Source organism: Stylophora pistillata, chromosome 6 (genome assembly GCF_964205215.1).
Source record: "Stylophora pistillata chromosome 6, jaStyPist1.2, whole genome shotgun sequence".
Lineage (NCBI taxonomy): Eukaryota > Metazoa > Cnidaria > Anthozoa > Scleractinia > Pocilloporidae > Stylophora > Stylophora pistillata.
Genome location: NC_142524.1, coordinates 1,682,501 through 1,695,000, shown reverse-complemented (window position 1 = coordinate 1,695,000; position 12,500 = coordinate 1,682,501). Strand labels below are relative to the sequence as shown.

Below are 12,500 nucleotides of genomic sequence, written 5' to 3'. Positions count from 1 at the left end.
CTCTGTTGACAGGTTCCTACATGTTGCTCACATCAGCACGCGTTGACCTGGTCAGGTTTTTGTTATTCAGTTGAGGCGACAAGCTGATTTCTTCTTTTTACTTTTCTTTGAGGTATTTTGATGCATTTCATCCTTACTGTCTTCAGTGAGAATTTGATCTGAAAACATACAAAGTGCATAAGGCGATCAGTCCAGAACAGGCCGACAGAGAACAACGATTAAAATCAATACTGAATTAGTATGCAACTGGGCTTGTAATGAAAGATTGTGAGGCAGAAAAACCTTGCATAGTAACTAAAAAACTAAAAATTTAGATTTAAGGCGGTGGTTTCAGAAAGACAGCCAGCCAACCAGTCGGCCAGTGAGTCAGTCATTCGTCAACCAGTGAGTCAGTCATTCGTGAGCCAGTCAGTAAGCCAGTCAGTCGGTCTGTTAGCCAGACACCCAGTCAGTCAGTCAGTTAGTCGGTCGGTGGTGAGTCAGTCAGCCAGTCAGTCGGTCCGCCAGTCCGCATTCAGCCAGTCGGCCGGTCAGCCAGTCAGTCAGTCTGTCAGCCACTCAGCCAGTCAGCTTCTCAGTCAGTCAGCCGGTCAGCCAGTCAGCCGGTCAGCCATTCAGTCAGTCTGTCAGCCACTCAGCCAGTCAGCATGTCAGCCAGTCAGGCAGTCAGCCGGTCAGCCAGTCAGCCAGTCAGCCAGTCATTCAGCCAGTCAGCTGGTCAGGCGGTCAGCTAGTCAGCCAGTCAGCTAGTCATGCAGCCAGTCAGCCGGTCAGCCAGTCAGTCAGTCCGTCAGTAAATCAAGCAGTGGGTCGGTCAGATAAGCAATCAGTCCTCCAGTGAGTCATTCAAAAGTAAACCAGTCAGTTAATCAGTTAGGCAAAGAGCCGCTAAATAGATCGATGTGCCCAATAATCAAGTATGTAAAACACTCCTCAGCTCTGCTTCAGAGAGACAATGTAATCTTACAAGAGATATCAACTGTGAGTCAAATTACCTTGATTTCTTGCTGTGCTTTCGTTGCCTTCATGTTTTGGAGGATTGTCATTAGAAGTGCGGAGGTCACACTTTTTATGCGACTCTATCGGTGGCGAGTCGACTTTTTCTGACATGAGTGGAAATTCCATGCGATTCCTTCGTGCTTTTTCGATCACTTCTTCTCCTTCGCCAGCGTCACATTCGCCGCCACACTCACCATCAATAACTGAATTTTCATTTTCTCTGACATCTCTTTCGGCTTGAAGGTGCGAAGGGTATCGAACAGCTGTTGTACCATTTGAAACAATCGAATTTTTTGAACAATTCTGAAAATCGTTCATGTGACATTTGGGGTCCAAACTAATTACTGGTTCCTGTTCTCTTTGGGTTGTTGAGTGCATCGGCTCTCGTGTCTTCACAATAATCACGTCACCTGAATCGTCTGAGTCTGGAAAAAATAGCAGATAAGGTGTGAAATTTTACGTGCAAATTCAGTTTGGTCAAATTTGAATTAATCAACAACTATTCACCGAATTGAAGGTGGCGAATCTGCGAGGTAAATATCCACCGTTAGTTACTGACACGGAGGTGAATAGTTTTTTTTTTAGTATCTACTAAGACAGTTAGATAATATTTCAAAAAAGAGGCTTTAACTCCTTTATTCCTACAACGGCGATTACAAGATGCTCGGAGGTGAATAACAAAGGATATTGGGAGTTTGAGTAGCCAATCAGAGCGCGCCTACAAAAGCATCCACTGTTTTAGTGTATCATCCTCTTTATCCTCACCTAGTGTATAATCATAACCTCTTGGTTATTTGTCTACTTTAGCGCACGAACATTTCAAGAGGTTGCTAAATTTAACCTATTTAGTTTTAAGAGCTTCCAGCATCAAATTTCTCCCATAATTTCAGCGGTTGCTTCTACAAGAAAAGTTGTGGTTTACAGTAAACCTCGACCAGTCCCTCCTAATTGGCGAAGTCCGTCGCACGAGTAAAAAAACAATCCTTTGAAAAAAAAAGTCGATGTTAGCGCACCGCGTGGAAGTCTTGGATTACTTTTCGTGCCTCACATTGCCAGAGTTCCGCGCGGCGCACTAAAATCAACCCTTTTTTCGTTAATGAAAAGCAGGGACTATTCGTAGTCTTGGTGACAAGGGGGGATTATTTATTTGTTCTCGATGGAGCCTAATAACGCGACTAGCTTCGTTGACCGCTTTCACTACCAAGATATCATTAGTAATTCTCCTTACTGTCTGCCATATAATTCTTATTATGTTAGTTAGGAGAATTTGGTATTGGATCAACTGATATTGCCCTGATTTTCTTTCCTCCTTGTTCTCATCACATGTCTATTTGATATTGTTTTGATTTTGTAGAGAGAAATTTTACCTTGGTCACTCATGGGAGCTGAAGGGTTAATGTGGTCTGTCACACTCTACTCATGTGCTCCATCAAAATACTCGTCACGTGGCCAACATACACTTGTAAACGTTCAAAACAAACCCTGCTTTGATTTAATAGGACTTCTTTCATGAGGATTTGCTACTCCTCTGTTTTTGAGAAACTTTTCGGGCGTGAGAACTTTCAATTTGACTCCGTTAATAATTCCGTCCTGGAGTCAAAGTTTGTCTTCAGTCATCGTGTTGTTACAGGCACAGGCAGCAACATGACTCTCATCAAATGCTGGCCGGACCCTTGTATAAGCACACGACTAAAGCGGCCACTTGATCTCGAAGCGACAACGGAAAGGTAAGTTTAAATCGGTAGAAAATGTAAGAGATCTTATACAAGACACCCTTGTTAACGAACAGCTTATCTTGTATAAAGCGGCCGTTTTCGCAAAATCCTGTTAATCAAATAAAAGTGTTTACAGTTTCCAGCCAGATTTAGTTACGGACACTCTTCATGTATTCAGACGCCGTTCGTTCCTCGAGTTTCAATGGTAATTAGTGAAAGCAAGACGAAAAGGTCTATTCCCAAAATTTTACGAAACGGTGTTACCACACTAAATTTGGTGTGAAATTACCTAAAAGTTGCTTTTTTTTTTTAAGCGAAAACAACGAAATCTCGTAAATATTGCCGCTGTTTATTTACGGTTTTTCGCGTTCATGCACGTGCCTTGTTTGAATGGTTCTTGAAACTTCCACGGGCATGACGCTCTGAGCAGCAATCGAGCGGCTCTCTTTGATTTCATGAGAAATTGAGACATCGAGACAGTTTTGCAAAAGACCAAAAGTCCCACACACATACAAAAAACGCCTTAAGTGCAAAAATTTCAAAAAACGCCAAATGGAAAGCTGCCAAATTAAAGAACATTTTGCCAGAAACTTCAGTATTTGAACTAACCACTCGTCATTTTCTGCTTTCGCTTTCTACATCGGTTTTGCTACTAGTAATTTATAGTTTCTCACAGAGACAGCGGTATGTACCTGTACTTTCGAGTCTTTTCGTTTTATCATGCTTACTCTAAACGTTAGTGAATCGTCCACACATACGAAAAACAGAAAAAATCGCTACACGCTGTCGTAAACAGCCAGGTTACCAAGCATTATTCAATATGGTAGAGAGGCTAAGAGCGAAACAGTAGTTTTGTGAGCACTAACTAGTTACCGACAAGTTTCAAGAAGATAGGATGTAATTTAGACACTGAAGAAGTCGTTGAATTGATGAAATTGCTTCAGTTCTGATCATTATTTTAAGGTAAAAGGTGATTAGAACGCGAAAAACTTACTAACCGTCGCTAATCGATGTAAATCGAGCTTATTTGATCGCTCTAAGCAGCTCTTCGTACCTCTCAGTGGTTGTTGTGGCTCCATTGAAAAAAAGAGTCCAACTGACAACCAATTTCAATTTGAGTAGCATAGGGCAATAAATTTTTTAAAGTGAGACAGAAAAGTATGTCTTGCTATCGTTCGCCAATATGCCACTGAACATTAGCATAATTTGCGGCTGATTAACGCAATTAAATCAATTCGCTTTGTACACAATACTCTGAAATAAAACAAGAAAACAACATGACGTATATGCAATGTACAAGAAAAAACAGCATGTCCAAGGACCTAATGTTTCCTCTCTTTCGCGAAAGCGGCATGATGACGAAATATTTGTTTCGATTACAGAGCAATACGTACCGTCTGATCGAGAATAGCTTCCCCTCGTTGTGATACTGTTTTCCATCATCGTTGCTTTCTTTGCGTCTCTCAGTCCTTTTTTACGTTCCTGCTCTGTGTGTTATGGTTCTGCGGGCGAAATTTATGCTTTGTATGACGGAATTGTTTCGCGAGTCACCTCTGTTTTGTGTGACTCCGATGGTTTCCGGTAAAAACAGGAACTGTTTGTGAACAGGGCGTACACTTCCTTTTGTGTCACACTTTCGTTACTATGACTGAGCACTGAGCGGTGTTACGTTATAAAACTGTACCACTGCTTTTTAATGAAAAAATCTGTGGCATAAATGTTAAGCATGATAACGTAAGATAAAATTTCAAAAGTAGCCGGGCATGAAAACTATTTTCATAGGTGTTTCAATGAAAGAATAACACGGTAATGTAACACCCGATTCAAAACATGATGTTACGATGAGAAAGGGAACGAAAATATATCAGTTGCATCACAATGTTTTGATTTTATGCTTAATGCCTAATATGACAAACCTGTCTGGTCACCTTGAACATCATCTTCTTCCAATATCTTCTCTGGTCACGGAATTAACACTAAGAGTGACTACAATCTAATTTCTCCTTACAATATCACCGCTGAAACAAACATTAAAGTCAGGAGAATAAAGGAAATGATCAACAACCACAGAAACTCTCGATTGATAAGCAAATTCTCCTTGACAGCATCTTGGGAAATGTATAGAGAAAAATATGGAGAATATTCATACTGATGGGATTAGGGTGTTAAGGGTCAACAATAACTAATTGTATTTGGAGATGAGTTTGTTCACGCTTTTTCTGTAATAAACGCTCGTTAAAGCGATTGTTCCTTCTCTTTTGTTGCACGTAACCTTACGGTGAGTTCTAATCAATAAAACATGCAATATTTTCTTTTCTGCATCTGCTCGCTTTTCAGTTACATGATTTTCGTACTCTCCTTTTAATATTTAGCTTGCACTGCAGGACACAAATGGTTGAAACAGACTGTTCATCGCAAGATCACGATTGCATGTGTCGATATTTCCCTGCTACTTGTCGCCGGATTTTAAACTGGATAAGTGACACTCGACCGTACATAGCCCCAAAAGATCCCGAAGCGAGGATATGGTATGAAAGGGGGAAATGCTCGCGGTTAAACCTCCTCTTTCCGTTTCTGACGTTGCTTCTGGCGTTAGTGGACACGGCAATGGATGTAAGAGTGGCGGTATCCCATTACCGCCGTGGTGACAGCATCTGGGCTTCGTTCACGCTCTCCTTTGTAATTATTTCGGTTGTCATCATTGAAATAGTGTCTGTCAACTGGTATCTGGAAGATGAAAAGGGTCATAAGAAGAAAATCCTCAAGAAACATGGACTTGAGATAAAAAAATGGCATTATTTAGTGTGTCATGTTTTCCTTTGTGGAAGTCTTTTAAGGTAGGGCGACCCTATACTCATAATATTTTCAGACTGCTCTGCAGTGTTCCAGTTAAATAGGAGTAAATGATACCTGTTTATCTCAGCAATTAGCACAAACCTCAAATTTAAAAGTAACATTCTATAAGCTTTTCTTAGGATATGCTTATAGTTTCAAGAGTGATGTAATATTGCATGCCGTTGTGAAATAATCGCATCACCGTCGATTCAGGTCATGTGACGCGAGCCGGTTTTGCAAGGTCGTTATGAGGTACATATTTTGATATTTTGATTTGTCGGGACATTCAACCTGGCTTGACCTGCCGGTTCTTAGCGGAGAATAATGTGAAAATCTTACACCCTGACCCTGAACAAAAAAGTTTTTACCGGTAGGGTAAAGGAAGAAACACACACTAACTCGAACTTTACGCTTTCTCATGCCCACGCGTACACATAAACATTCTCCATATCGTCTTTGATATTGACTTGCGTGACTGAGGGTTTTTGGACAGCGCTAGCGGCTACTTTGATATCTAACAGAGCGCTAGACTCGCATGAACAATATTGAATGTTAAATTAATTTATTTTTATGTCTCTACAACTTCGGAGAGGAAATAGCTACCGGTGAACTGTTAACTGATGAAATGCAGGGGAGGGAGGCTGCCTTGGGGTAGATTGTCACTTCATGGTACAGAAACTGGGATAACCCTCAGCTTAATTCGGCCACTTGCCTCGATTGCAGACTTCTTACAGTATAAATGGTACAAAGTTGTTTTATCTTTGTAGAAGCTGCCAGATATTTAAAACCGTGCGTCTTATACGACAAATCAAAAACCGAACATCGGACGATAAAGACGATAAAGAACGTTATCGCTTGTACATCGCTCAGCTGCAAGACGTGAGTACTCTTGGTGTCTTAGAGGCGTTTATGGAAGAAGCACCTCAGGTGACTGAACAAGTATTCCTATTTTTCGGTGACCCTTTTCACCCTTAACATTAGTATGCATATTCTCCATACTGTTCTCTATACATACCCTTTTCACCCTTAACATTAGTATGCATATTCTCCATACTGTTCTCTATACATACCCTTTTCACCTTTAACATTAGTATGCATATTCTCCATACTGTTCTCTATACATACCCTTTCCACCCTTAACATCAGTATGCATATTCTCCATACTGTTCTCATACGTTTCCCCTGGTACTGACAAGGAGATTTTGTTTGACAATGGGAAACTTCATTTTTCTCATCATTTACTTACCTGTTTGATTCAAGTGGGTGACACTACAAGGAGAAATTATTTTGTAATCATCCCTGTGTGGAAGGGTTTGATTTCTTGGAAATAATCGCCCCTTGATATAAGTTTGCGTATCATCATTTTTTATTTCGAGTTTGAGGCAAAAACTTATTGAAATTCCTACAACTCTGAGAGACCTTGGGTTGTGACTTGAAAAACAGTGGTAGCTTCTTTTCTCTACACCCTTCGGGTTGTCCTTTTGCGCTTGCATCGGGTTTTCTCATCTCTTTTTCCTTAGACTCGCATAGGATTACCCGGTCACTGTTCAGGAGATTAGCCCGCGCTCCTTCCCACCTTGAGAAGTTCAAAGAGGCGTTGATCGTGACTAATCCTTTCCACGTTTACTGATCGAAGAAACATAACAAAAGAATGAAGTTGATAAATGCTACATGTATTATGATATTTTAACTTCGAGATCCTTATCCAACAGTCTCTAACTTGTTCCTATTTTTTCTCTAACAGGTTGCCTTACAAATCTACATCTTACTACGAAGGGGTGGTGTAGACTTAGGGTCGTTTGAAGATCTGATTGTTGTTCTCAGCATACCAAAATCGCTTGCTCTTTTCGCCCTACATCTTTTGATCTATGCGCGATATCTCAAAGACGGAGATGAGGAAAGTCCACAGATGAGCTGGTGCAGCTTTGGTTCACTTTTGTATTTCGTGTGGCGCCTGTTTATGCTCACATCCAGGATCTTAGCCCTCGCTCTATTTGCTTCTCATTTTACTCGCTTCGTGTTTGTGGTTGCCGGAATTCGCTTAATTTTATCATACGCTCTGCTATGGAGACAGAAATGCGAATATTTCGAGGGCGCTCCGATTAAACAGGAATTATTTAGATGTGCTATTGCGTATGTCCACATGTTCTGCTTCTTTCCACTGGAAGGCAAAAACACTCGTAAATGGGGATATCCTTATTATATCTTGACTTTAATCGAAAACAGTACTATAGTTCTACTATGGAACTTTGTGGCCAGATACAACCTGAAATTTAGGATAACAATGCTAACTGCAGAATGGACGACTTTTGCAATCGGGATAGCCTCTTTAGTCTTATTCTATCGCTGTTTCCATCCTTCATTTTATCTGCCTACAGAGAGATCAGCGAGACAGGTCCAGAATGTGGCTGAAAACGGCTCCATGCACCAAAGTAGTTTGACTTGTAATGTCAGTCACGTGTGAGAGAAAAGAGTATCGTTTTCTTAGGCGTGGTACCGACCAGGAGCCCACTTATGACCAATTTTTATCTCCCTCCCCCCCTCCCCCGCTAAGAAGGACCCATACAAAACCAATAGAATACTGGCAATAAAAATTGTTTATGTACCAAGGGCTATTCTGCTTGACACTTAAATGATTGATAACCTTTCAAAGGCTCTGGAAAGATATTGCGGCATTTCTAGAGGCTATTTTATGTTTCTAATCACCTGAGCGGTATTGGTCTACAAATGTCCCTCCACCGACCTTCCCCTCCCCCTCCGCCAACAAACTTGCATCCCCGTCCCTAGTTATATGGAAATATTCTTTTCGAGCGCTGGGAGCTTGTATCAACATGTATATATATGATGAACTGATGAAGGTCTCGGACCGAAACGTTTTTTATTAAACTTTTTAGACTTTTTATTGAGTATATGTCTTCCTTCGCTCGAAGTTGTCCGTCCTCGTGTGTCACACCACTTCTCCTATATATATATATATATATATATATATATATATAGTAAGTGTAAAACGATGAAACATGAAGCAAACTTCTAACTGTTCCAGCTTTAATGTGGCGACGTTTTGGCCTTCGGCCTTCTTCAGGTGGAACGTATTTACATAGAAATTGAAAACTAAAAATCCTAGTAGGTTTACAGAATGAACTGAATTTATACTAAAGGTAAGAAATAAAAATAGTATTGCGTAATGCATTCCAGACCTAAATAATAGGATATAATAATGAGTAAAAGGCAAGAATGTGCAATAGGCGAAATAACCACGAATGGTTGCGAAGAACTCAATTACATTGTGTAAATAATGCCCTAATTAAGTATTATAGCGGACGCGATTTTTGGATCTGAATTCGCGCCTTTTGTTAAGTCCGTGGGGACTGAGTGTACATAGTTGTGCGGTCCAGTAGGCCTCTCTCGTAAGTAATAATATATCAATATAAGCTGCGTCCCCTTGGCTGATAATTTTCTCAATAACAATAAAATTAATTTCAGAAATTTCGTGTTTGGTACAATTGAAGTGGACTGCAAGCTCGCAGGTTTTTTGTTTGTTCGCATAGATGACTTGTGATTACGAAAACGCGCTTTGAATTCAGTGGAAGTAGAACCCACGTATTGTAAATTGCATTTCTTGCACGAGGCCAAGTAAACAACATTTCTGGAAGAGCAAGACAGGTTTTGGCAAATCTTATAGGTTCGGCCTGTGGAAAAACTCATAAAGTTGGAATCTTGAATTAAAAAATTCTTGCAAAGGTCGCATCTAGAGGAGCATTTACCGGTCTAGGTTGGCCCGTGGGGGAAAAACTGTGCTCTTGTTCTCGAGCACGATTATTCCTCGTGCGGACTTCCCGCTCGTTAGATAACATAGGTATGTTTTCAGTTTTAATGTTTCACAAATCCATTAAGTTGACAAGATCCTTCCCTAAACTGCACGTCATCCAATGCTATATCTCCCGTGTATCCTCGGCCTCGCGTTCCTTCAAACGTAATCTCCGATGAAAATAATTTTAAATATGGAATCACTTCATGGTAATATGCAATTGTTGACCAACTGGAGGGGGGCCAAGTGGAATCATAAGCTCAAACCTAGGCACCTAGATGGTAAGTTCAGCGCGCTGCTATATACATATATATTTAACAATTATTCCACGAGCGCGCGTTGGATATGAGATGATAGATAGCCAACGAGGCGCGTAGCGCCGAGTTGGCTATAATCATCTCATCCAACAAGTGCGAGTGGAATAATTGTTTTATTAAGAGAGGCCGCCAGAATATTTCGAGAATCGAAAATCAGTGACGAAAAATCGAATTTTTTTTTATTTTGCCGAAACATCCCTTTCTGTGAACTAGTTTCGAAAAAAATGTTTTAAAGTTCCAGCGATTTTCTTTCCGGCTGAAATTTAAAAAGTTTGAAAATTCGTTAAAAAAGCCGTTTTCGCCTTGCCTAAACGGTCAAATCGTCACGCAACTTTAGAAAAATGTTGGCAGCGCCAAACAAGTCCATTCACCATCAAACTTTGCACAGTAACTATAATATCACTGCACAGTAAAAGCATATAAAAAGTTTCTTGTAATTCTCTTTGGTATGGGTTTTATCGCCGTTTTTATAAAGGTGTATTTTGCACGCCTTTTTAGGAGACAAAATGAAGGCTAAGTTTTACTGGTTTAAACGACACCTGGTACCTAAAATTTCGACATTAAAACCATATCAGACGAGAGCTCATTTATCAAGCTATGCACCTGGAGAGTTTGGCCGTTGGAAATTAAGTCTCGTCTTGGAAGTTAAATAAAACGCGATGCCACCCAAGTGCCATGTAAGCGTGCAGAATTCGATGTTCATTTCAAGCTAATTATAGAGTCAGTTTGTCGAAAATACACAGAAAAAATTAAATGACGTCAGCATCGTTATGTTTCTTCTGTGAAGCTGTGAATGTAAAGCAAAGTAGCTTTTAATCTTTTAGTCTTTCTTAACTACGTTTTAAGTACCAGCGTGTCTCTTAACACATGTTAACACGGCTGATGGGATTTACAAACTTCAGAACATTTCGAAAACAATCACAGTGTTGGCTAAAACGCCGCTACTTACACTAAATTAATGATGTGTTGAGTTGCTTCTTACCAAATATACTAAAAATCTTCGAGCTTAAATGAAGAAAAAGAAAGCTATTTGGATCATTCACAGCATTCATGGTGTAGACAACGTATGCAATTTATCAAGTTTATTGACCTGTGCGTGACCTAAGCCGTGACGCTTAACATGTTCAGGTGAACAAAGAATGGCCTCAAATTCTTTTATTTCTGCTTTAATAATCTTGGATGAAAGAACAATATAAAAGTCCGTCGAGGAAACTATCATCACATTTTTTAAAGAACTTTCCGAGAACTATTTGTGTGAAAATCTATCGTCGCGTAAATGGCCTTCTTGAATGGCAAGGATTCATCCATGTAATCCAGTCGCGCGTGCAGTCAAAGAAGTCCTGAAGTGGTGGCTATCATGCGGGATGTTCTGAACACCCTAAAGCTGCAACACGGGTAAGTAACGAAGGCATATTTCAGGCAGGAAAACGCCGGTTGCCATCATTTATCATGTACGATTCTAGCGTGTCCAGCCATTGCAGAATCTAGCTACTGGTGTCCAGGTTATAGGAATTAACTTTTCTGACCCGCAGGGAGGTAAAGGTGCCGCAGACAGACTTGCGGCACAATGTAAAGGCCACGTAAGGGTCTACATAAACGAAGGCAACGACGCGTGTAAGGAAGTCAATTCCAAGAAGCTCCTCTTTCCCACGAAGCCATCGAAGGAGTGAGAGTAGTTGCAATTGACAGCATGGAGGATTTCGTCATTGAAGAGGCAAGGAAGATTCCCGGTATCAGCAAGCTCAAAAATTTTAAGTTCAACCCCAAAAGCATTAGAGCTTGGCGTGCCTATGAAATCGGGAGTGGGAAAGATATCAGATTAGAGAAGCAATCTTCCGGTAAGTGCTAGTGAGCTACATACAGTGTTGAAAAGTAGCATATTTTTGATATGTTGCAATCTCCTTTGCCCCCTGTCCGCGCACAAGTCCCCCGTCCATACTCGACCACAACCGCGTCCGTGGGTGTGTCCACCCGACCGTCTGACCGTGCATCCATCGATTTTTCTTTCTCTTGTCGATCATGTGTTTCTTAATTGATCGCTTCCTTCCCGCTTACCGCTTCTTTTTTTTTTCCCCGTGGGTCAGATCCGTTAGCCAGTCTCATTTAGTGAATTTACAATTAACATAGCAATATTTTTTTTACATGCATGGTCTATGTTGTACCGAATTTTCTTTGCAGAATCGCATTAAAAATTACCACAATTTAACAACGTCTTCTTTATGGAATCTTTTGAGGACCATAGCATCCTTCTATTTTCAGAGTGTAGTTATCGCTGGATGGGGTCAACATTTTCCGCAGGTGGTTTTAAATCACTCAGCAAAAAACACCCCACGCAGACAGAGTCGGAGACTACAGAGAAACCTGAAGTCTCTAAGACGCATAAAGTGATTGCTGGTGATGAAACAGCAGCATTTGCCTGCCCTCAAGACGGGTGCGTGAGAGTTTTTCAAAGGTATTCTGCCTTAGAGAAACACCTGACCTCAGAAAAATGCACAAAGTCTTTAGAGAAGAGATCTTTTTTAGACCTGGCCAAAATCGCATATAAATCTGCATTGGAAGAAGGTGTGGGGACTATACCAACTCTGCAACCAGTTCCAGGACGGGAACGTCGAACTGATTGCTGTGATAAGGAAGGCTGGGCTCTTAAGTCAACCAAAAAGGCCTACAGGCTTAGTGAGAAGCAAAAGGCATACCTTAATGCCAAATTCAATATTGGCCAAACGTCAGGTAGAAAATTAGACGGGAAAGTAGTTGTAAGAGAGATGAGACGTACCCAAGTACCTGACGGTGCTCGAATTTTCAACGTTGAGCCCACCGCAGATCTCC

General features: G+C 40.8%; 2 protein-coding genes across 4 annotated transcripts in view; one reads left to right on the top strand and one right to left on the bottom strand.

The window, feature by feature from the left end:
• LOC148727691 (uncharacterized) overlaps positions 1 to 4,878 on the bottom strand; it is a 5,623-nt gene extending 745 nt beyond the window's left edge. Inside the window, exons 1-4 of the mRNA XM_088725700.1 lie at positions 4,631 to 4,878; positions 4,109 to 4,216; positions 996 to 1,424; positions 1 to 158 (exon numbers count right to left, since the gene is read on the bottom strand). The exon at positions 1 to 158 is cut by the window's left edge and continues 745 nt beyond it. Coding sequence (XP_088581826.1) covers positions 67 to 158; positions 996 to 1,424; positions 4,109 to 4,157 — 570 coding nt within the window. The 5' untranslated portion in view covers positions 4,158 to 4,216; positions 4,631 to 4,878 and the 3' untranslated portion in view covers positions 1 to 66. The remainder of the gene's footprint in view (positions 159 to 995; positions 1,425 to 4,108; positions 4,217 to 4,630) is intronic.
• On the top strand, positions 2,444 to 8,449 carry LOC111346371 (XK-related protein 9). 3 transcript variants are annotated; one of them, XM_088725696.1, is made up of 4 exons: positions 2,444 to 2,726; positions 5,087 to 5,551; positions 6,317 to 6,428; positions 7,294 to 8,449. In XM_088725696.1, exons 1-4 carry the CDS (start codon positions 2,509 to 2,511, stop codon positions 8,011 to 8,013), a joined length of 1,515 nt encoding a protein of 504 aa, XP_088581822.1. In that variant the 5' UTR covers positions 2,444 to 2,508; the 3' UTR covers positions 8,014 to 8,449. The 3 variants fall into 3 exon arrangements, with proteins under 3 accessions (XP_088581822.1, XP_022809391.2, XP_022809390.2); XM_022953656.2 differs by having other exon boundaries at positions 2,445 to 2,726; positions 5,099 to 5,551; positions 6,317 to 6,476; XM_022953655.2 differs by having other exon boundaries at positions 2,446 to 2,726; positions 6,317 to 6,476.
• The last annotated feature ends 4,051 nt before the right edge of the window (positions 8,450 to 12,500 follow it).